General features: G+C 37.6%; 1 protein-coding gene across 2 annotated transcripts in view; it reads right to left on the bottom strand.

The window, feature by feature from the left end:
- Window positions 1–144: 144 nt before the first annotated feature.
- Window positions 145–24,541, bottom strand: part of doc2d (double C2-like domains, delta) — a 47,813-nt gene continuing 23,416 nt past the window's right edge. For both annotated transcript variants that reach the window (XM_044113288.1, XM_044113287.1), the window contains exons 6-11: window positions 24,348–24,474; window positions 23,814–23,870; window positions 23,160–23,284; window positions 9,296–9,377; window positions 8,945–9,041; window positions 145–3,875 (exon numbers count right to left, since the gene is read on the bottom strand). In XM_044113288.1, coding sequence (XP_043969223.1) covers window positions 3,736–3,875; window positions 8,945–9,041; window positions 9,296–9,377; window positions 23,160–23,284; window positions 23,814–23,870; window positions 24,348–24,474 — 628 coding nt within the window. In that variant the 3' untranslated portion in view covers window positions 145–3,735. The remainder of the gene's footprint in view (window positions 3,876–8,944; window positions 9,042–9,295; window positions 9,378–23,159; window positions 23,285–23,813; window positions 23,871–24,347; window positions 24,475–24,541) is intronic.

Here is a 24,541-nt window from a genome sequence, read left to right as displayed (position 1 = left end):
CCTGACTTATATTGTTATAGGGATAATTCACACTAGACAATTTTAGTCATGGTTTTTGTCAACCACCATTGTTTTCCTCGAAGGTTCAATCAAAAGCATATCAACACAATGTTTTTGGGACTAGGGATACGATGAAAGACCTTTAACAGTACCCATTGGCCTAGCTGCTAGTGTTAGCTTCCAGGACCAATTAATCCAGAGTTATGCTAACTAAAAACACTCAGAGATTTCTAGAGAGCAGGGTAATCTGGACAGCATATTGTAATGTAGCTTAAATTATAATTTAGCTACTCTGTTATTTTACTTTTAGTCGAGTTTTGACAAGCAGATTTTTTTCAGTCTTCTAATCGACTAAACTTTTAGTAAAATAAAAGATGAAGTCATTTTGAAATGAAGGTTTAAACAGACGTAAAAGAGTCACAACATACCTGTTTTGTTTTTCACCACTCTTGTACTAACTCATCACCTTGGAACAATTATACTAATCTAAGACAGGAAGGAGTCTACCGAAGGAAAGAGTTAAATTAAAACCCTTTTAGCAAAAACCCACTTAGAAATTTTTAAGTGTCCCTTTAGCTGATTGAATAAAAGGCCAATGTGACATTCAAAGCAAGACAGAAGACCACTGAAACAGTTTCAGTTTATTTTGCGAAGTAGTTACACAAACCCAACACAGGATGGCAGCCATACTGTGGGATTGACAATGACAATAAATACACAGGGACTCCACATCGCATTCCCTCGTCAGCCCTCCTGCATAATCACCACTGTTTTCAATTCAAGGAAGACAAGTGTTAAAGTCTGTGACAGTAAAAGATTTTTTAAAAGCAAAAGCTTGCTTTGTTGAGCACAGCAACTGAGCAAAAATTACCCTGAATAATTTTATTCACAAACACACACCGCATGGATGGCACAGACTGTAAACACATCAGTATTCAGAAAGATTAGTCGGAGTCGCACTCTATTATGCAAGCTGATGGCAATTCCTAAACATGCAGCTGTATTGCAGATAAATGATTACGCAAGCAAAGCAGAGGTCAATAGACAAGAGCCGGAAAATACTGCGACTGTAAACAACAGAGCCAGAGATGCACAAAAATAAGCAACCATCCGGCCAGAAACGTGAACTTCATTTGATCTCCATTACCCAGCCTCAGAGTAAACGAAGTGCAGAGTATTCCCAGAAATAACATGAGCTTGCTGTTTGGGTTGATTATCTCACTGCTGACGTGCTGAGACGTTAAATGTGCATAGAGAAAATACACAACAAACCCGCCCAGATTTGCCTAATCCAGTTCCTAAAGTTATTAAAAGATGTAATTGAATATTTGGTTAAGCCTCCTAAATCTTCATAATACCCAAGCCCTTTTTTATAGGTTGAACACAACAAAAACACTGAAGGATCCCAAGGTTGTTGAAGGACATGACAGGATATGAGCAGCTGGATCGATTATCAGTTAGCAATCTCCCAGAGGCAACCGACCGACTGTGTTCTTTTGTATGACCAAAGATTACATGACAGTGAAGGTGGGCATTCGATATCCTGGTAAGATTAAGACAATCAAGGGACAATTTTATACAGACACAAATGTAGATTTATTTTTAGACATCTGCATACCATGCATGTAGAGATGGTCGTGTGAAAAGTTTTGTAACTTGTCAGAAATCTGGATGTGAGGCTTCATCAACACCATTTTAGTTATTTTGTAATAAATAAGAAAAAATTGACATGTCATTCTAATTAAAGAGTGTTGTGTTACATGTGCCACATCAGCAATGTCAGTTAATGCAGACATCATTAAAATATAAATAAAAAAAGGATCTTGAGGATTACTAAATTAGTGTAAAAACAATCGTAGCTTCTATTTAGTTGTGCGCCAGGATGAAAATGTCTTAAAAGCATAGTTTTTTTTTTTTTACAAGTGTTTCTAAAAATTAGTTTCTGACAAAAATCTCTGTTCTTTTGAAAGAAATGATGTTACCTTTTTGCTAATATACAGGTTAGTGTGACAAGGTCTAAGTTCATTGACAGTACCACAATTGTATTGTATAAAAGTTGCGATGCAAAGATTTAAAAAAAAGAATTGTATTGTTGGAAAACAAGTTTTAAAACTAGCCAATCAGCAAGTAGCTTGCTAGCTGTATTTTCAGTAGTGCCACCTTGACTTGACAGTCTGTGTCTCTAGCTGAACTGGCCTTTGTGTACTAGCCGCCTTCTGTAAGCCAGCTGAGTAGATTTTAAACCTTGGAAGTGATATCACGGAAAAACTTTGTGTTTATAAAGCATTCAAAAGGTTGGTACACATTGATAGCAATAACTGACCAATTTCTAACTGAGATTAAATCATAAGAGGGAACTCTGTTCTGTTAGCCTGTAAACTGCACAGAGATTCTCAGTAAATAATGAAGTTTGAGAGACAAGGATATCACTACCTACAGGATCAATGCATCTAAGATTCTAAGATTCAGGCAAATGTCTATAGCAGGAAAGCATGCAGCAGTGGATTAAAAGATATGTTTAGTCTTGGTCAAAAGAAACTGCACAGTCTGATAGCTGTTTTTATCAATGAAAAATAGTAACATTCCCTGCTTAAAGAAAATGTTGCGTCACCATTGCGTTTTATTAGAGCAGAACCAGAATCACTGCAAAACGGTAAATTGTCTTTAATCTGGCTGAAATTTGCTTCAGTAGTTCTGTAACAAGCAATACATCCGAAAGCAAAATGAGATGTCTGCTTCTCATTAACAAAACTGGAAAAAGGAACATTAAGATTTTGTGTTTTCTTTCTCAGGCTCACACCGCTGACAGTTTTTTGTCACTATCCCGCAGCCACAACACTGTGGCCTGAGGTGGTTACAGATAATTTCTCCACTGAATAAACCATTCTTGCCGTTTTGTCAATATTTCTTCACACCTGGGTGCGCCTGACGTCGAATAGAAGAATTCTGAATGGGCCGTGAGGAGAATACAGACAGACACATGTTGCACATACAGAAAATGTAGGCACTCGTATTGTCAAAACTCCCCCCCACACACACACACCCACGCACACACACACGCAAACACACACATATAATGCTGACACATTACTGCCTGACACATAGGTGATAAAACACCACTGCCACAGACAAATAACGCAAAGACATAACACAGAAAAGGTAAAGGTACGAATCCACCGAATGGATCATCTTGTGCTTTACAGTAATAATACGGTGTCTTATTTTGCATCAGATCGCGACAACTACTTTAAGTTAGAGACGTTTCAACAACATTCTGAAACTCCTGTAACTATGTACCACATTAGAAGTCACAAGGGTGTACAAATAGCTGGGCACTTTAACCGAATGAGCCTCGGATGGATCTGTTAGGTGTAAATTTGGATGAAAATGTTCGACTTCCACAATAAGGTGAGATCTACACACAACTTTCAGTGTAATGGCAACACTTCAGTGAGGACATCATCACAATTTAGTTTACCTTGAAAAATAAATAGATTTATATTACACCTTGTCACCATCACTGAGATTAGTATGAATATATTCTAATACGTTGTGCCTCAGTTAGTGGCAACACATGACAATTTAGATTTGTAATGATATTATTATTATTGCATCTTTTATTCTTTGTTCAGGTCGCTGCTGCTGCTGTTGGACTCTTGTCAACCGTTGTTCAAGTGAGACAAACGCATCTGTGCTTGTGGGTGTGCCTTTGTCTGCGAGAAAGTCTTGAGTAATCTAGTCCGGCTTGTCGCTGCTCGGGGCACCTTGCTGCGTGAGCGTGTGCCAGTATTCAACTTTCTTCCCTTTGTTTTTGAGACACTCGAACCAGTGTCTAAGTCTCTGTCCGCTTGCATTGATGCCCAGCTCCACTCCGCCTGGCAACAAAAAAGCAAAAAAACAAACAAACAAACAAAAACAAAAAAAACAACAAAAAAAACATGAGCATTGAGCAGGGGTGTCAAACTCCAGTCCTCACGGGCCGGAGTCCTGTAACTTTTAGATGTGCCTCTGCTGCACCACAGCTGAATAGAATAATTAGGTCATTAAGGCTCTGGAGAACTGATCTACACAAGGAGGAAGTTAATTAAGCCATTTCATTCCAGTGTTTTGTACCTGTGGCACATCTAAAAGCTACCCCAGCGACCCTTGAGGACTGGAGTTTGACACCTGTGGTTTATAGTTTTTATGGTGAATGCACATTTTTCATGAAGGGCCCACCCAACATGACAACATATCCAAATACCTCAATTCACGCTTCAAACATAAAAATTGCAGACTTTTTCTGTGCCTAATCTTGGCTTCAGAGATTTGATAGAAGTCTAAATGCTGTATTTTAATATCTTGTCATTACCAATTTTGTCACAATTTATGGTTAAACAAGCAAAAGTATAAAACATTTTTAGCAAAACTGAAAAATCACAGCTAAAAAAGGGTGATCCATTTCTTGGTGGGCAGTGAGCATTTATAGTTGAAAACATGTCTAACCAATATTACTGAATGGCTCAATTAAAAAATAATTTTAATAAGCTGAAACATCTTGGTTATTAATGCAGTGTCTTTGCAAGGTAAGCTGTATGTCCTCACTCTTCTCAGACCACAAATACAGCAATATACAAGTTCCATACTTTCCATGTGTATTAGTGATAATTGTATTGTCTTTGTTGAAAGAATAATGAGAATTTTTAATATAAATTACACTCCATTCCATATTTATCTTGGAGACATGTTGTCTCTATAATGTCATTGTTACAAGCAACTCAGTCACAGAGGAGCTTGTGTTGTACGCCAGCGTAGAGTTATGGATGGAAACTATGGTTTTATTAGCAACTTAATTCTATGACAATAAAGTGAATACCAGCTCTCAATATATCCAGAAAGTGTCTTGCTGCTGGTGCACAGCCTGTCCTGCAGTTTTGATGTGTAAAGAATGTCAAAATAATGTGTTATTTTTATGTACCCCACTTTCTCAAATCTCAAGGAAAAAATACAATCTGTGTGGGCAAATTGATATTATTACAGTAATATTTCAACTGAAGCTTAACTCATTTCACGCTTTTAAATTCCTATCAGCCCTAGTTAAAGCATTTAGGCTTCAAATAAACAATTAAAACAATTAAGATGTTAGGCAAGAATGCATATAGAGTCTAACATGAAAATTTTATGTGTGGAGGATGTTGAACTTGAGTTTAACAATCACCTCCCAGGTGGTATTGGGGGGAAAAAGTATGACAACAAGCGAACACCTCGTCTTTCCTTGTGAAAATCTAAGTTATTTAGAATTGCAGACTTTTGAAATGATGGATGAATCCTTTGCTGTCAAATCTGAAACCAATATGGACCTCGTAGTGTTACAAGATTAATGATTTTAAGGTTTCTTTCTCTGACTCCAGCAGATCATTCAAAAACAGCAACTTCCCTAATGAAATCCTAAGACTGCTCTTCTTTTTTTCATGACTCATTATGCTGTCATTATCTAGTTTTTGATTAGTGTACTGCGAATGTTGTTGCTCATTTTAACCTCAATAGAAGGAAAGTTTTAAGCTGTGCTCTCTGTCTGCCTTCTTGCTCAGATATGGTCACACATTTGACTCCGGAAACACGGCATCAGCCGAAAGCCGAGCTGAAGGCGACAAAACAGCAATTCAAATCCAACGGGTGAAGTTATTGAGGCTCCATTCATAATTTACTCAGTATATGTGTACTGCTTGTCAGCATTCATGGTAATGAACTGACAGCGAGACTCACTTATTGAAGCAGAAATAGACGTAAGCCAAGATTCTGGATGAAAAGCAGAAGACAGAGAAAAACTGAAGGATTGTTGGAGAATTAGATGAAAGAGAAACTGAGATAAAACATGTTCCTGATGAGTATAGGAACGGGAGATGGAGGCAGTTGTTACACAGAGGTTATTACAAAGCTCTTCCCATGCTTTTGACTGCACAGTTAATGGGGCATAGAGGTAAACAAAAGCTTTTGGTTACATCAACTTCTAATAAAGCCTTGAAAAATGGCAACCCCCAAGCAAACAAGGCAGGATTGCTGATCTGCAACTTATCTTATTTCTGCCTGGGATGCTGCTGCTGGCGGGAGAGGAGCCGCCTTTAAGAATTATAGCTCATCGTCCAGAGCCAGTTTCTAGTGGAATAACAACACTCTCTGCGCCCATATAACTCCAACTCCAGAGGATCGATTAGGTGTTTTTTCAGCCGGCAAGGTGCTACAGCCAAGTAAATGGGCAGCCATTCAGATGCTGCTTGCAGGACAGGAAAGATGAGCATCCAAGGAAGGAGAGCTGATGCAGGTAGAGTTAAGGATAAAGCACAGCCTTTAAAAGCTCATTAAATCTTGATCTCCTGACATATTTTATGCAAAATTATGTTTTGCAGCACATTTTTTTACTTTAGGTTTCATCCCGCATGTGATTTAGGTGTTAAACCCATAGATCTTAAAGGGAACCACAGTAATAGACAATGCTTGTGCAAAGTCATGTAAAATATGAATATCTTCTTTGCTACAATCTATATTCTGTGATTATGCAAATGCTATTCAAGTTTGCATTGATGAAAACATAAAAACGCTTCCTTTGAACTCATTAATCATTCATATAACTGGTTTCCCTGCAGCACGGCTGAGCAGCAATATGTGAGTAGAACAAAATGAATGGTGAACCAAAAAAAACCAAACTGAAATTGCTCAAAGTTGGCCAACGCTCCTCGATTCTGTTGAAACAAAGTTTTATTTTTGAAAGTTTAACCCTCAGAAGTATTCAAGATCAAGATTTTAAATAACTGACCAATTAAACTATGATTCACACAACCATTTTAAACAATAATTTTGAAATCCCGAAAAACAAAACTATGATTAATCATTTCCAGACTTTCTGTCCCCTTATGGTATATATCAAAAAGTTGCAACAACCTGATTGTGTAAGTGTACAAGCCTTTAACTAAAGCTACTTTGCTGAACCAATCTTCAGTTAAATTTCAGCTTTTGCTTTTCTTTAGTGGAAGTCAGTTAGTATCCCACACCTTGACTTGATAATATTTGACCTTCTTCAGGTCATACTACAGATTTTCTGTCAGATTTAAATAGTTCTGATCTTTAGTCAGTGTTCTAAAACTTTGATTTTGTTTCAGTGAATCCATATGTGTTGATTTGGATGTATACTTGAGCTCATAGTGACGGTGAAACAAATAGATTTCTCTTCATCTACAGTTTTCTGGGAGACACCTGAAGGTTTTGGGTTAAATCTGTTTGCATTTAGAACTGTTCATAATTTCATCCACCTCTACAAATAAAAATGACTGTCATGTGGTGTGCATAATGTGTATATAGCTGTTCTCGGGGATGTCTGTGCCAAACTTACGTTTTGATATCTTGGCCTGGACGTTTAAGTGTGGTTGATGTTTTCTTTGGAGGAAAAGGCATCTGTTATTCTCATATGAATACAGTTTTCAGAAATTCCTGTGGATGCTTTAGGGTATGAGAGCTTTCTCATAGGAAGGAGTGGGTGCTGCAGTCTGCTTTAAAACCCACTGTGGGGTTTATATGTGCTGATCCAGTCTGAAAACAGCCTTAGAGCCAGGTCCGGCAGCAGGGAGGCAGTGCAGCTTTCTTTTTTATAAATTGTGGAGAAAGTTTCAACAATGTTCCTGTTGTTCTTAATTTTTTCCAAATACGGATGAAAGGATGGTGTAACTTTGTTCTCTTTTTAGTTACTTTCTCCTGAAAATGAGATTATTTTGATCCTTTTCAGCCTCTCGGCAAGCTAAAGTACAATAATAACACAATGTCAATAAAACCCGATTATGACATTTAAATTTTACTTAAGGTTAATCAGATTCTTATTAACTGATGAAAGTTGTGAACCAAAAAAAGACCTCAATGCTGCATATAAATAAAAACATATTTCCACAAAGTATTAATTTAAGGGTGTTCATAATAAACAGGCTTGTTTGTTCTTCAGCATTTATAATACATGATAAATTTCACAATAAATATAATAGGTGTGGAACAGTCCGTGTTGGTTTGACATTTTTGTCACAAAGCTCTCTGTTTAAAATATGACTCATGAAGTAGAATCACATGTTCATCTGTGTGCTAATCACCCTCAAATTAGTGTCAACATTGATTAATTGTTTCCCTTCCATTTACCTATAGAATCTCGCCTCCTACATATTATTTGATGATGACCCGTCCCTATCAAAGAGCATCTCAGACTCACTGTACTCTTATTGAAGAGAACAGCATTAATCCCAAAGGAGAACAGCTCTTTTTCTCTCTCTTCCCTACCTTGTCTTGCTATTATTTTTCTCTTGGCCCTAATTAACTGAACTGGCAGGCTGCTGTAGCTGAACCTGTAATGATGATGGTTATGGGAATAGATGGATGTTGTATTGACGGCCTTTCCGCCCCTCAGGGCTGTAACTCACCGACCTCATCCGAACAACAACCCACACACCTGAACACCTCGTGCCGAACCGTCTCACACACATTACTTAAAGTAAGATGCTGTGATTTGAAGCCCTTTGAGCTAAATATGCTGGTAATCCATTGTCACCACATTCTCCAGCATCTCATGCAGCTCCCATGGTGCCTCATCGCCATTATAGGCAAAGCTGTTTAGCAGTCTGATTAAGCTTCAACTATCTGATGGGCTAAATTCATGGTGAATAAGGATCCAGAGACATGCATCAAGCTTTTTGAGCTTTTTGATTTCCCATCTTCATTTCCTATTCCACTCGGATTCCTCTCTCCCATTCAGACGCTCCCTCAAGCCTCATAATTACCCCTCATATCTCCTCCATTTTTAATCCTTCTCTATAGCCACTCTTGGCCTGATTTTTAAAGGGTTTTCTCTTGCAGATGCTATGCTTTCATCTAAACATAGTCATATTCTTTGCTGCCGCTGCTGATTTCCTCTTTGAACAGTCTCGGCGCTTACCTATGAAGTCGTTACTCATTCCCAAGTCATAGTCCCACACGGAGATCTCCAGAGTTTTCTTTGCCAGCTGGTCCAAGGTTACTTCATATGAAAATTCCTGTGCAGGTGGCGTACATGAAAGAAAATTCCCATCAGCTATTCGCAAACATGGCAATGAAAGCGGTTTCATTTGGTACATTTTCACTGAAAACATGTTGGATTGGTGCCGAGAGCAAGTTTCGGAGGTAAGAAAAGAATCTGAAGTGGTTTTAAGAGTGATGCTTTTGCTGCAAGCTGCAGATCGTTCACAGCTCAGAGGGGAAATCAGGCGAATCGACAGGTGTGCATTTTAGATCAAGAGGGAAACATTACCTCATTAAATTCAGGATTGAGAGTCTTTTTCTTCACTGATGTCTTGTACTTGGACTTTTTCCCCATGTCTGGCTGCAAGATGCTGAGAAAAAGAGAAACAATGTGCCAAGACATTAGGATATCAGGCTTGCAGAATGCAAACTCTCAGTCACACCCAGATAAAATAAGTAGAATTTTAAATCTGAAAACTACATAAATTGCTTACAAGAGCCTGAATTTAGCCTATATGCCGCAGAGCAAAGTTTATACTTCAAAAAGATTTAGGCAACCGGTATTCTTTTTAATTTTCCTTGCCATACCAACTAAGGAGAGCGTTAACAACCATGCGTCTGACTTGAGGTGTTGATTTTATTAAACAAACTTTAGAGAACTGTTAGCTGAAATGCAATGTTGCTAACGTCTCAGAACACAGTATCTGTTGGCTGTCTTAAAGCTGCAGTAACATTTATGAAAAACATATCTCGTACATATTTGTTAAAACTGTCAATATGTCTTGACGATATAAACAGCCAATCAGAGCCAGGAGGAGGGTCTCAGCACTGTGAGTCACCCTCTTTTCACAGATTACCTGTCTCATACTATACTGTCATGACAAATACATAAATAAGATATTTGAGTGAAGGGGCTCAGACCCCACCAAGCAGCCAGAAGGAGTGAGCCAGGCCACACCTGAGCATGCAGCTCTGGTGACCAAGAACCACCAACAAGCTGGCAGGTTTAGTGATGGGGGAGGGGGACGTTTAAGACACACTCTAACCCCAGATCACGAGCTGAAAAAAGTGGGTGTGAAAAAAGGGGGACCATGTGGTCCTAGTAACCTGCAGTCACTTTAACAATTGAGTTGTACTCATTTTTACTATGACTGCTGTAGCGAATGCTTTTGTGTATGGCACCAGTTGCAGGTTTGTAAAAAAAAAACCCCAAACAGTTAAACCTCCTGCAGCCTTTCATGTTGGAGCAAAGTTTCATTATTTCTGATGCCTTTTTATATAGCATCTCTGCTGAATACCAGAAACTAATGAGTGAGAATGCTTGCAAATTGCTTTTCATGACATAATTGTGACCCAAAAGTCCTCTTAACAAAGGCAGGGACAGTGCAAGAGGGGAACAGAGAGACTGTGAATTACAGCGAAGATCATAATCAGGCACAGGAGGCAGGAGTGTACGCTCCGGCGGAAGAGGCGGCAGAAGGTTTGCTGGAGGGCAAGAGGAGTCTTCATCAGCATAAATTCACCATCAGGATGTTCAGGTATTGAACAATCTCACTCATCCAGCCACAGCTACCCCACTGCCCCCACAAGCGATGAATCCCAGCCTGACAGTTGAAGCATGAGATGGGCTCAGAGGCTGTCACAATCAGAGAGAGTAAAGGCTGGTGGGATTAAGGCGGGGCAGAAAAGGAAGGAGGACAGAGGACTTAACGGAGAGAAACATTGACAAATAAAGACTGAGGCCATATGTTGTACAATGATAAGTTTACTTTGTGAAAAATGTTTTTACAACTAAATGGAGCTTATTGAAGGGCTCTTCATAAGCAGGTTTTTGAAAGTTTTCTTTAGGATTTTGGTTAATTATTTTGTTATTTTCTTAAGTTTAAAGCATATTGATTGTCCTACAAGTGTTTTATTTATTTTTTTGTTTGTTTTTTAAGCCACTTCTGATTCACCTTTAAATAACACAAGTAAAGTAAACCTTTACATTTAAACCATTGAATGATGTTGTTTAAGACTCATACCAACACAGTGATTTCCGGGAGCTGTTAGGTGAAACAAGAAGGCTGGAAGTTTTCAACTTTCAATTTATTCTGTTGGTTTCCTAATCTCCACATCATTTCAATTAAACATGCAAGCTTAAACGCATAAATTCAAATAGTTGGTGAAATGTCCTCCAACAGGTTGCAGAGAAACCAAACACTTTGTTGATTTTTAGACATGGACTGGTTTTTACACACAGTCCACAAACTGTCATACAGACTGTGCTCAGAGCCCTGCTTTATCAGATCCAAAGCTTTTATTTGTGTTTTGTTTGAACATTAAACTGTGTCCAAGTTTTAACCTGACCCAAGCTATCGTCCTCAGATGAAAGGTAACATATTGGAAGAAGATGGTCGTTTTCAGAAATACTGGAAGAACTGTCTTAACCCTTCTGTTGTCCTAAAATAACATTTAGTGGATCTTTTAGTGAAACTAAATTTTAACACAGTGGCGGGTCATTTTGACCCGAGAACAACAGGACGGTTAAGCGTGATGTTACCTGAACGTAATTGTACTCTACTAGTGGACAGAAACAACCTACACTCTACCATCTAGGGTCATTACACATTCAAGCTTTTCAGGCTGAATCCTGAAAATATGCATTCTGGATGTTGCCAGAGACAAAGTTTAATTTGTTTCAGTAAAAGAAAACTGTCAGTATTTCACCAGGACTCAACATTTCCAACCAGAACCTTTGCACTCTCATACAGTGGCAGCAACCCTGTGAGAGTTTCCGAAACACAGTTGTTACGCCCGGTGGCCTTGTATGTTTCCTTTGTCTCTTTCTTTTCTGTATATCTGCAGCTTTCTAATGAAATTAACTCCACTGGGAACTGGCTGCAGCCCCAATCCTCCTGTGCCACTCCCTGAGGTTTACAGCAGAGCTGATTGGCTCACCAATTATCAGCTCCACCAATCCCTGATGAGGCCTTCTTTTTAAACCCAAGACTTCCTGAGAGAAGGTATGGCTGATTCTTTTCTGAGACAGCTTGCCACTTTGCTGGGTTTTTGTTGACTGTAGTATACTGCATTGTCTTTTTGTGAGCTTTTGTAAATCTTTGTTTCCTGTGATAGTCCCGGTGGGGGAGCTTTGCATGCAAGCTTATAGAAGCCTACTAGAGTTTTGTTGTTTGTTGTTAACCTTAGGTTTTGGTCCTGTTTTGTTTGGTTAAGATCTTTGGTTTCCAACTCTGGTTGTTTTGTGGACATTGTTTTGTTTTTGGTTCTAACATCTTAACTTTTGATTGTAAGGTTGTCTTTTTTTATTTTGTTAAACCCAAACAATAAATCCCAAACTGATAAACCTTAGCATCTAGGTTTCTTTAATGTTACTTCTCCTTCCCCCTGGCTGAGCTGGGTCGTAACAACAGTGATGACAGCATATTCTCAGAGGTAGACAAGGAAAAGCACATTTTACACCTGAAATACACCTTTTACGTCTCAGTAAAAGCATAACTGGTACAAATAAAAAGTCCTTAGTTTCTCATGAACATCATTTGTGCATAATGATGAAGTTCATGACAGTACGCCTACGTTCAAGAGAGTCTGAGTTTGAGTCCAACTCATCCTCATCATTTCCTCACGCTTGTCAATCTCGTGTAAGGCAGGTTTAGATCTATCTCAACAAAAATGCACATTAGGCACAATTCACAGTAAAATAGGTCCAACATAAACTTGGACTGAGATAGTACCAAGCAAGAAAATTACACAGCTGAAAAGAAAAGGCCACATTGAAGAGTGACTAAAATTTGCAGCTGCCTCTGTACAACTCAACTATCTTCTGGAGAATTTTTTTGCCGTCAGAACAGACAGAGATTATGGTTTTTGGCCAAACAGACTAAAAGTGTGGTTGGGGGAATTAAGGTGATGCTTTGAAACCATAAATGCTGTATCAGCTGTCAAGCATGGTGATGGCAGCATCACATTAAGTATCTCTTTTTCTGAGAGGCGTACTGGTATATTTACTCACTGGAAAGAGAAGAAGATGGAAGAGTTCCTCTAAATGCTTCAAACTGGGATTTAAATGGTCTCTGAGTTGCTTGTCAAGTGTGAACCATGTAGAACCCTCAGTTCTTCTAAGTTTACAGAAGCAAATGAAAAGACTTTCTCAGCTCCTCTGCGAATCTGGAACACAGTTTCTGAAAACCCAAGAAGAGCACCAGCAGTCCGCTCCTTTAAATCATAATATCTGGCACAACTAAGTATGTTGTCTTCTTTGCAACAAGAAAATAAGTAAGAGAGTCAACCAAGCAAAACTTTGATTTGGCACATAAAAGACAAAACTCAGGTTAAATTATGGGGACGTCTGTGAACTGTAGTAAATCACTGTGCATGCCCCAGACACCACATTCCCATTCCCAGGGTAATAAAATATTCTCTTGCAGTGGCATTCATTGTTATGGCTGCATAAATAAAAATACAGGCTGAATGACATCAACCAAAGGCAGTCTAAATAACCACAGGAAATTCCTAAAGTAATTTATTACGGGAGGAGGCTGGTCCGTAGAGATAAGCAAGGATTATCCAGCAGATTTGTTTTCCTCATGGTTTTCCTAAAGAATGGGATGTTCACTACCAAACCACTGGTACACTAACCAACAAAATATTAATGCACTCTAAACCTCCATCATTATATTTCACCAGCTTGCACAGGCTGATAAGGAGAACAGGGAACAATGGTTAAAGAGAAGTGTTTTTCTCATGAGCAAATCAGGAGAACTCTGTTCTGCACACATTATAATAAAATCTGATAGAACTGAATCACTTCAGCCTAAAACACAAACACATGGATGCTAGAAATATAAAAGTAACATAATGAATATTTGATGATGGAGCTTCCTGTTTATTTGTTATGTGCGTATATTAGGTGTAAAGGAGAAACCATGTTCACATAAACATAGAAATATTATCCTGCCAAGTTTATTCTCAACCCAACTGAAGCCTCTAAATACATGTATCTGTTACTGCAATGGCAAAATCTCATGTTACAAAACTGTTGAAAAATCCAGCTTCTGAATAGAGTACAAGTATTCAGTTGTAAAACAAAACACTGTACATTAAGAAATAATTGTCTTAAAAAACACTGGATGGCATAACTATTGGCATCTCTAATAAATTTTGTAAAATAAATGTAACTTAAGAATTATGTAATTCATATCTTGGTTTCTTCCAGTGAGTGGTAGCAGCCACACACCTTACTGTTGTGAACGGTTGAACGGAGGTCAACCGTTCTTCGGTCAAAACGACCTCCAAAAATACATTTATGAGACCTATAGCTAAGAGCAGCATTTTGAGGTCACCAAGTCTCCATAGCAGCGGTCCCACGCTACCTACATGTCAAGCAGTGTTCTGGGAGGGATGTCAGAAAAGTGTTTCCTGTATGTTCACAAATGAAAACATGGAGCTGACTAAACCCCTCAGACAACTTAAATGGAGCTTTGTGCTACGTGCTACTGGGTTTCTTCCAGGGGAAATCCTACACTAGTGAATTGTTGTTGTGCTGCAAATTAAAAGTAATGTCCTTTTGGTCCCACAACACCAGCTGCATGATCTGAAAGCAAACAAGGTTTGCAATATCGTCTTGTTTGATGGGAAAGGCCACAATAATCCATGATGGGTGGTTTGTGGTTGGATGTTTAATAGCTGAATGAAAAGGGTTTCATATTAAGCTTTTCTACAAATAAACAATGCACATGGAAAGACCATATTATTATCTCTATAATGGAGATTCTGGGACGATGTGAGTCTGATTCTTCTTCAAGTGCAATAGAAACCAACCATAATTTAGTATTTTAGCAGGACAATGATCTAAAATATACTGATAAATTAAACACAGAAGTGTTTCCAGCATACCCAGAGGCTGTTGCCTTTCTCTATCGGTCAATGGGGAATAGATGGAGTAAACAATGCAATTGATTGACAGAAAGGGTATCTGGGGGTAAACAATTCATTTATTTTACGCCTTTTTACATCCCTCTTACTGAAATAAATGGGACTGTCACTGTAAGAACAGTAGCTTCTTCCTTGACCTGTCAAAAAAAACGTTATTTGAAACAGCCAGGTTTAGTGTTCAAAGATGGCCTCTGTTAACTCCACACTGTCTTTCCCTCCCTCCCTTTACTTTCATCCTTTGTAGGCCATGCTTTTTTTTTTTTTTTTTTGAGTAGTGGACCTCCAAAAATAGACGTTCAAAGCAGTGGCTGGAGACAAAGATGGAGAGATTGAATAATTGAACGCTATGCTGGGTTTCTCAGACCAACCCACCGTCTAGACAAGTCCAAACTAATGGAAAGACGAATGTATCAACTTTAACAGCAAAAGACTTTACGCATTTCAATGAAAGGTGTTGCACATAAATGTGCTGAAACCAGTTATCAATCCATTCATCTAAGTCAAGAACATTAGTACTGGAATGTAGTAAGTAATGACAGACTGTATCTCACCCTAAGTTTTCTTTTTAAGACAATTGGATGTGAACATCTCTTTTCAAATATATTAACCTGAAATAACACTAAACACTAATTAGAGAAATTTAAAAAAAAATCTTAAAAAATGGGATTTGTCTGATTTAACCAAAATTATTCTAAAATGCCATGTCTCCTAGTCAATGACATTGAATCAACCTTTTGAGTTGGTTGTATTATTACAACTACTGAATTTATTTTTTTAAATTAAACATAACTCACATTTAAAATTTAAATCAACTAATTTTCCAAAACAGACAAAGCATAATCAAGGAAAAGGTCAAATTCGTGCCAGCACGTACTTAAAAGCAACATTTCAGGAACAGAATTAAAAATGAAATCATTTAATCATCTAGCTCACACAAAGGAAACAATATCTAAACCTTTTTAACTAATATTGTGTTCAAAGAAAATGTGAAGGACAACTTAAAAATGCAGCAAAAGCAAAAAATATCTGTTGAAAAGCACATTTCTCTCTGCGGTTTGCCTTTTCGCCATATAAGCCACATGTCAAAGTCACAACTTGGCAGCATAACTGTTGGAGTCATGAGAATTTTGAAGCTGAAGCTGTCCTGACAGCATGTTAAAATGGAGAAGAAGAAACAAAACAAATAAATAAATAAAAGCAGCACAAAGAACACTGAGAAGTGACAGGAAGAGACGGGGGAGAGGAAACTGGTGTTAAAGTCAAAATAATTTAAAACACAAACTCAACAACAGATAAAAGAGAGTGAACAACATTTAGAAGGTGGGAGCTAAATATATTCCTGCAGCAGGAGGGAAACTAGGATTTCTACCTGACATAAGTCCAGAGAAAGAAAAAACAAAAAGCTGCAAAGTATGGCAGTACGCATAGTCAGCAGGAAGTAACTGACATGCCTCGCAATTTTGAAAGAATAATTTTGTGTTTATGCATCGTAAATGTGCACAAGCACATTTGTCTGATTGAATGGAAGGGAAATCAGCTCTTAGATAAGTCTGACCTTTGTTAAAGTGCCTATAGGTTGAAGACCAGTCAGAAAGAAGGGAAAACTGTCATGGCTTACACAACGATTGTAAAATAGTTGTTTTATGCTCCTCTCTTTTTGGGTTTACTGCAGCGAGCGCAGTGTAGGTCGACAAATAAAGTCTGAAATGCTGCTTACTGCATTTGTATTGACCTTTTTTAAAACTGAAGCTGAAAATTTACTGAAATCTAAGCCTAGAAAAGTCTTGGACTTAAAGAAATATGGATTAGATTTTTGCCGTGGGGCAGGAATTAAATCCAGATGTCATACTGTGATCCCTGCCCAGATCACAGCTTTACGGTAACAGACTTTTTAGAAATATATTTCAGAATCACTTCTATATTATAAGGTGCAGAAAGACAACAACTACAATTCCCAGAATGCCTGTGAACACTTAGTCCGCTGTCTTTCAGAAAATGTGCTGAAGTCATTAGAGGGAAGTACAATTTATGACTTTAGCAAACAAAAATATTTTCTACATGACATCTCATCCAAATAATAATAAAAAAATATTTTAGACCTAAAACTAAGACAAGCACTTGTCTTTGATTTTACTATTTCCCAGATTTAAACACCCTGTCAGTACTTTTGTTTAACATGATTTCATTTATGAAAGACAGATTTATGAATTAATTGCACTTTTAAGAGATAATTCTATCAGAAAAATCCCAGCGTGAACAGCTCCAGTTCAAGATGTGAGTTGAAGATGTGTTATTCTAGTGAGCCGGTTAACAGATAGTCATCTTTGTGTCAGCTTAATTATTGAAAACCCACACAAAACAATTAATTTGGCTTCAAAGTACAGCTATCTTCTGCATCTTATTTTGGTCTCAGTATTTAACGTTGACGAGGCTTCCTGCTGTGGCGGTGGCAGTGATGTACCTGCTTTCTCTTTCCTTATCAGTGCTGCCGTATATATCTGTCTGCTCTGCCTTCCAGTCGTCTCCTGAGCGTTCTGTCGGCGTAGGTTGATAAGTGTGGGGGGCTTTTTCATTTGGCGCTCTAGGGCTTTTAGTGACTCCTGATTTTTCCCAGGTAAAATACAATCCTGCCTCCAAGCTTAGATTTGTTCTGCACTGTCGCTTGCCTGTCCGCTCTCTGCCCAGCTCATTTAACCTTCTCAAGCCAATTCCTTTTGGAAAGCTAAATGTTCCCTCCATGCTCCATGCTCATGTCAGGATAGACATCTCAAAGTCACACACCAAGACACCTGTGTTAAAGTACTAAGTTAAGACTCTACTCTGAGATTCAGGTTCTCAGTGCGGGTTTATCTTTCAGAATTGTTGCCATAGTAATGTGCGCTGGAAGCTGAAAGTTGGGAAGAAGAAGATCCTGGAAAAAGGCGGCTGAAATGAGCCTCCTCTTTAGGGAGGGTGGACTCAGCTTTAGAGATAGGGTAAAGAGTTCCCTAGGGGAGCTTGAAAGTAGAGGTACTGCTTCTCTGAATTGACAACTAGTTTTTAGTTGAGTGAGTTATGGATTCGGGAGGCCTCCTTCTAGCCTCTTGTAGTTTTTCATGTCTTACTTGGAGGACCTTTACTAAATTGAAAGAGCCTGTAGTTCAGGTACTGCCTCAATTATGTAATTGTTTTTGCATTGTAGCATTTTGCACCCTAGCACAAAATAAATTCATGTCACTGTTAGAGGCTTTCAGAAATGTTTCTCAGCTCCTCAGAAACCTCATTTCTGAACAACCTGAAATGAGGTTGTTCAGAATGAGGTTTCTGAACAACCTCATTATCTCTGGCATGTTCCTTTCAGTATTCTGGTATTGGCCCATTATCTATACTAGTGAAGTGTGACACTGGTAAGCAGTTCCATTCCTGTTTTTATAATTATTTACTTGTCTTTTGCCACCACTGTCAAACATGGTTTTAAAGAACTAAATTAAGCTTAAAACTGGCATCCAGCAAGAAAATTGTTGAATAAAAGAAGGAAAAAAACTTAATCTGTTTTAAAGGATTTTGAAAAGGCAGTGAAAAGTTTGCCAAATATTTATTACCTGCACACTTCACGGATAAAATGTCTTCAAATGCAGTATGTTATGATCTGAAGGGACTTTGGTTTTGTGTTTTGCTTTGTTTATTTAATATTTTCCTCCCAGCATCTGCGTTTCCGTTACAAGTGCTTGCAAGAAACTTTATATTCAGCTAATGTAATAAGCAATTAAAATCAAAATTTGAAAGTTTGTTCACTTGATAAGTAATTTAAGAACACGCCACACCAACATCTGGTTGTTGACTATGTTTTTTGCAAAATAAAGCAATTTTAATCTGGCCAAGAAAACAACAACACACACCCCAACCTAGCAGCAAAATGTTTTAATGAAAAATTCGATTTTTTTTTTTTTGAGCACTTCCATTAAGCAAATTTATTTTCATGGTGTCAAACTGCACAATTTTATGGTCAATGGAAACACAGATAAAGTGTTCAATCAGCCATTTCTCCCAGTAACTTGCCTTCCCTCACAGCTGCACCCAGTTTCTAATCACCTCTCTAGCTTAAATATCTCTAACTTGGTTGGCTCCTCCTGTTTTGCCTCTGACATGTTTCCTAGTTGCTCTTGTGATGTATTATTTTGGATTCCCTCCTTAACTTTAGTTTTTGTAAGTTTTTACATTTTGTTGAGTAAAAATGTTTATTTTTTTTCCTGTCTGCCTCCTTCTTGCATTTGGATCCTGCTCTTCACCTTGACATTACATTTATGCAGCATTTTCAGATGTAGATGCTTAAGATGATCACATAAGCAACAATAGCAATCTAAAAAAAAAAAATTTTTGTTTAGAAAGTAAACAACACTGGCCAGACTCAGACCTAAACTTTGTTAGGCCCACAGAAGCAAGAAGTCAATTGCGTATTGCCAGCCTGACAACAAGAAATGGATTAAAACATCTTAAGCAAACTTAACAGAAAAAGGGATTTAAGGTCTGCAAGGAGGCCAACACTTTTTAACAGCACTGTCTCAGCCACAAGAGTTAACATCAAACTCTCTCTGCAGATCTTTATTTGAAGACTGACATGCACAGTCCTCCACAGATTTATGCAGGGATGGATGCTATGGGTGCAGCAGATCACAGAATAGACTTAACACAGAAATTTCCATCAAAAGTGTCTTGCGGCATTGTGTCTCCCGCTAGCTAACTGCTTCTTTCAAACTCTTATCAAGCCTCTGGATCACAACAGGAAAACATTTGCATCTAGAGATAAAAGTGTAGCGAATAAAAGAAAACCAGACGCGTTAATGTCTTTAACTGACAGCATTGCAGATTTACTCAGCAGAAGCCTGTTCCAGATTTAAACCCATTAAGCACAAATCATCTCTTGGCTAAAAATAAACCATATCTAGGTTAAACATAAAAGCAGAACAAAATCGGGTGAACACAGACAAGTCTTTTGCTACTTTTTTTTTTCTTTTTTCTTTAAAACACATTAATTAAATACAACAGATTAAATATTAATTAAACACAAAACATAAAACTTCTTCTGTAGTTGAGCTTTAATAAACTGCTATTCCCAGGAAGCCTCTCACTCCTGGAGGTGCTGTTGGTTACAGAGGAATTTGTTTTGAGTGGGAACTGTTGGTTTTCCAGGACAGTAAACTGGTCAGAGATTGAGCTGTGTGGGTTTTTTTCTGTCACTATCCATACCTCGCAGTGAGAGTGGCTCAGATTTGCAGAGCTTAAGGCATTACCTCTTCTCTTTTGAGTTTTTTAGTGTTTTGAGGAGACTTACACCAGCTCAGATAAACAGGATCTCACTCTGTCAGAGGTTTGGGGAGTAGTTTTATGACTACTATCTGCTGTGTTGCTTGGGCTTCATGATGCTGTTTGTTCTCTGATGTTCTTTAACAAACATCTGATGCCTCCACAGAGGAGCTGCATTTATAGGAAGATTGAAACACACACAGGTGGACTCTGAAAGCAACTAGAAAAACTAAATTTTATTTAGTGCAGTGTCAAAATACAAATGCCTGCCATGATTTTAAAAACCATGTACCATTTTCTGTTCCCTTAGAAACCATGACCTCTGTGTTGGTCTACATAAGATCTAAGTATGGGTGTGTAACAAAATGTGACGTTCTGGAGGCATGAAAACTCCTGCAAGCTGCTGTATCATTCTGCCCTACCTCATAATGCTGTTTGACATCACAGAAGCTGGGTCTGATTTCACTTAAGCATACTGGTGTTACCGTACAACATCGTGAAGTCTAAGTTGCTTTATTGGTCGTTTCGAGTTTCATTTCAAATTCACTCACCAGTTTAAAAACCCTAAAATCTCCCCTGTGTCCTGTCCAGCACAATATACCAAAAAAACCCAAAAAAAACTTAGCTTTTTTAAATGATAGAAACCAGAAGGGTCTCATGTGTTCAACTTTTTTGAACACATGAGAGCACAGCAGAATCTGATTAAATCTGCAGCATGGGAGACAGCCGGTGGGGAATCACAGTATAGGGAACCAGAACATGAATTTCCATCAGAGTTTAAGACTGGTCATTGCTTAAAGAAGCACTTTTAGGTAGTTTTTTTTTTATCTTATGGTAGAATAATTACCTCATACATGAGTGATACACAGAATAATGTATGCAAAAAAAATACAAATTTAACCAAACTTTCTGCTTGCATTAATTAACAAAACCAAGAGACAAGACCAATAACAGAGTAAGTTTTGACTCAGGGTTTTCTGAGATTGAAAACTATTTTTAAAATCAATTTATTTAATAAACTGAACTTGACTGTTTGATAATTAGAATCAAATTAAAATTTCTGTCAGAGTTTGAATTTGAATGTATCTGGATGATTGAATTAGCTTTTTTTGTAAAGTGCCTTGAGATAACGTTTAATTGAAAATTGAATTAAATAAATAATTGATTTAAATTAACCGAACTGAAAATGGCAGAGAAAACCCCCCAAAAAAACTAAGGTCACAAGATACTGGGGAGAGTGATTACTGGAGGGTAAAGAGATGAGATACTAAGCAGATGAAAACACCTGTAAGAAGAGCAGAAACCTGAGGCACCTGATGCGATGAAATGAGATCTTGGGATATTAAATGTCACAATATTTCCTGGCTGGTCCAGAAAAGGTTAGCTTTCCAGATTAGATAGCGTGACCATGAATGTACTGCCTCTCAACCAATCGTTGCTGAGAAAGTGAAAATAGATGCATATAAAGGGTATTGTGCTGCGTACCCTATCCTTTCTTATTCACTTTTTCCTTTTATAGTGTCAAGAGTTACAAAACTACATCCAAAATATCTTTGAGAGATATCTCAGCAGAGTGACTGTTATACAGAAACAGAGAATGACTTCTACAAAAGGCTGTTCCTCTAAAGGTTTAGTTCAGTCAGACCTCTTAAAAGTACCCAACTCGTCAATATATGACGAGTCGGGTGTGAGAATGTGTTGTATAATAGAGACCTGAAATTTCTAGACTGATTATGGATTGTATTAAATAGATTAGTTGTCATTCATGCAAACAAAAAACTAAAAATCCTAGTTACCCTAAAATCTCCTTGTATCAGCTTTCAGTGTTGAAAACTTCAAATTTGTTCCCAAAATGAAAACAAATAAGATGCCAACAAACTAATTCAGAAAAAAACAAACAATTAGAAATGTTCCTTAACTAGTAGATAGATTGTGACAGTTGGAGTCTGCCTTTTCAGTATAGCTTACTTTCTTTTTCTTATTAGAGCAACAGAAAAGAACAAAACATCTGCATGATCAATTTGAGGAATTAGAATAGTTGAAGTTGTGTCGGACTGCTACAATAACTATTGAGGAGTGAATTATTACAGTATTTTTCAAATGCCACTGAAAGATTACAGAAAGTTGCATGTAGGATTTCAAATGTCTGAATATCGGGGCAAACACACAGCAGTAGAGCTTACAGTGCTGGTGGCTTTTATGACATGTAAGCTTAACACCACAGTTGAGAGAATCACCAAATGTTTTGGTGAACAGGTTCCGGAAAATATTATTTGGAGGCATTTAGCTTCAGACATCGGAATAAAATGAAGAACTCCAAATGTTAGATCAGAGCTCTATTTCCCCCCCAGTGATTTTACGCATCAAGATTAATCCATTCTGATTAGCAGGTTGGCACTTTTCACAAGAACATTTTGATATGGTTCACAAATTAACTTAACCTTTAGTATAATAATAATAATAATAATAATAATAATAATAATAATAATAATAATAATAATAATAATAATAATAATAATAATAATAATAATAATAATAATAATAATAATTACTACACTAGAAAAAAAACTTGATTTTGAAAAAAAATATATTTTTTCAATTTTCCTTTAATTCAGTCTTACTGGCTGGTTAAAGCGAAGCATCTAAATCAGTATTTACTTTGATGATCTTTTCGGAGCTTAATGAAAATGAACCAAAGTTACGGATGCTTTGATGCATTAATCTTGTAATTACTTCGTTTGTTTCAAAACTACTACTTCTCTATCAAGGGAATTAAAAATTAGAGGGAAAAAAACTATTTACTCATTATCTCTCCATTTATCCAAACAATCCGTTAGTTTAAAAAAAAAGCTTATTTGAACATCAAATTCAACAACCTGTAACTTTTTTTAACTCATAAATATCTGCACGCAATATTTTTGTGGATCTTGACTTACATTTTGACAAATGGGTCAGAGTAGCCGTTGGAGTCCATAGCGGCCAGATGGGCACAGCGTATGATCCCAACCAGCAGGCAGCCCTTCTCTGTGTTATAGCACAGTGACACCAGGATGCGTCCACGCTGGGGGCAACAGAAACACAAATAGTTTTCAGACACACCCTGATCTCTCCCGCTTGAAGGACTGCAAATGTCACACAACTATACCAAGTTTCTTCAGAAATAATTTACCCAAAGTAATTAAAAGGAGAATTAGGAATTTATTTGGTACTATAACATTTAGTCCATTGTGTATGCCTGGAGGTTTTAAATTAAACCCTGTAATTACATGCCTTATCTGAGTCTGGCTAAAAGGCGCTACTCTCCTCTTTCTTTAATCTTCAGGGTGAACCAGAATCCGAATCTAATCAGAGACCGGAGGCTATTAGCTTCTGTCTCTAAATCATGAAGAGAAATTAGTGGAAGACCATGTGAGGAGTAAAACACCAGACTGGTGTCATTTTCACACTGTTGAAATGCGCTGATGAATGGCATCAGAGTGGTTCCATTGCTCTCCTAGACTAATAAAGTTCATGCTTCAGATTCAGTTTTAAAGTGTGCAATTACACTTTTTGCACCATAATGAGGGTGAAGAAGGTGATGTTTTGATTACCTCTTCCTCTGCCACGACTGCTCCCTGCTCCACCAGCTGATTGTTGGTTTCCTTATTCTGAAAAGAGACAAAATTCTTCTGTTTGGACATTTTGATTTTTGATCAAGGGCTGCATGATAATAGGAAAACGTGACATAATAATAATAACAGTGAATGTTACAACAACCATACAATGTAAGACAAATAAATAGTTTATTTCTGCTTTGGGTTCACTGCAAACAAATCCCAGATAATGAATAGTCTAAACAGATACTGGTAAAAATAAATCTGATTGTTTCTATCTCAACAACAGGGTTTTAATAAAAGATCTGCTGAATTGGTCTAGAAATAACCTCTTTGTAACCTAGTATGTGTGTCATCAATTACAAGTTCTAGTTCTTAAAGATAAATCTGAATTAGAAAAACTTGGCACCAGCTGGTCAAAGATTTACAAAAACACACACACAAAAAAAAAAAAAAAACAGAAATTCATGTCTTGTACATGATGATTTTATTTAGATTTTTAATTTGATACATTTTTGATGTTATTCATACCTGTGCGATTCTCTCCAGGCCCATGTTGTAGCGTTTGTTTTCACCCTCTTTCAGTTTCTTCAGGGCCACTCTCACCTCCCCAATGAACTCATTTCGTCCAAGTCTGTCCATGTCGCACACACACAGCCTTCACACAGAACACACACACCCAGATGAATACAAGAGAATAAGAGGATGTGAACAAAAGAAAGCTC

The sequence above is a fragment of the Gambusia affinis genome, linkage group LG04, assembly GCF_019740435.1.
Source record: "Gambusia affinis linkage group LG04, SWU_Gaff_1.0, whole genome shotgun sequence".
Taxonomy (NCBI): domain Eukaryota; kingdom Metazoa; phylum Chordata; class Actinopteri; order Cyprinodontiformes; family Poeciliidae; genus Gambusia; species Gambusia affinis.
The sequence above is the reverse complement of the archived record's forward strand: the minus strand, read 5'-3'. Positions and strand labels throughout refer to the sequence as shown.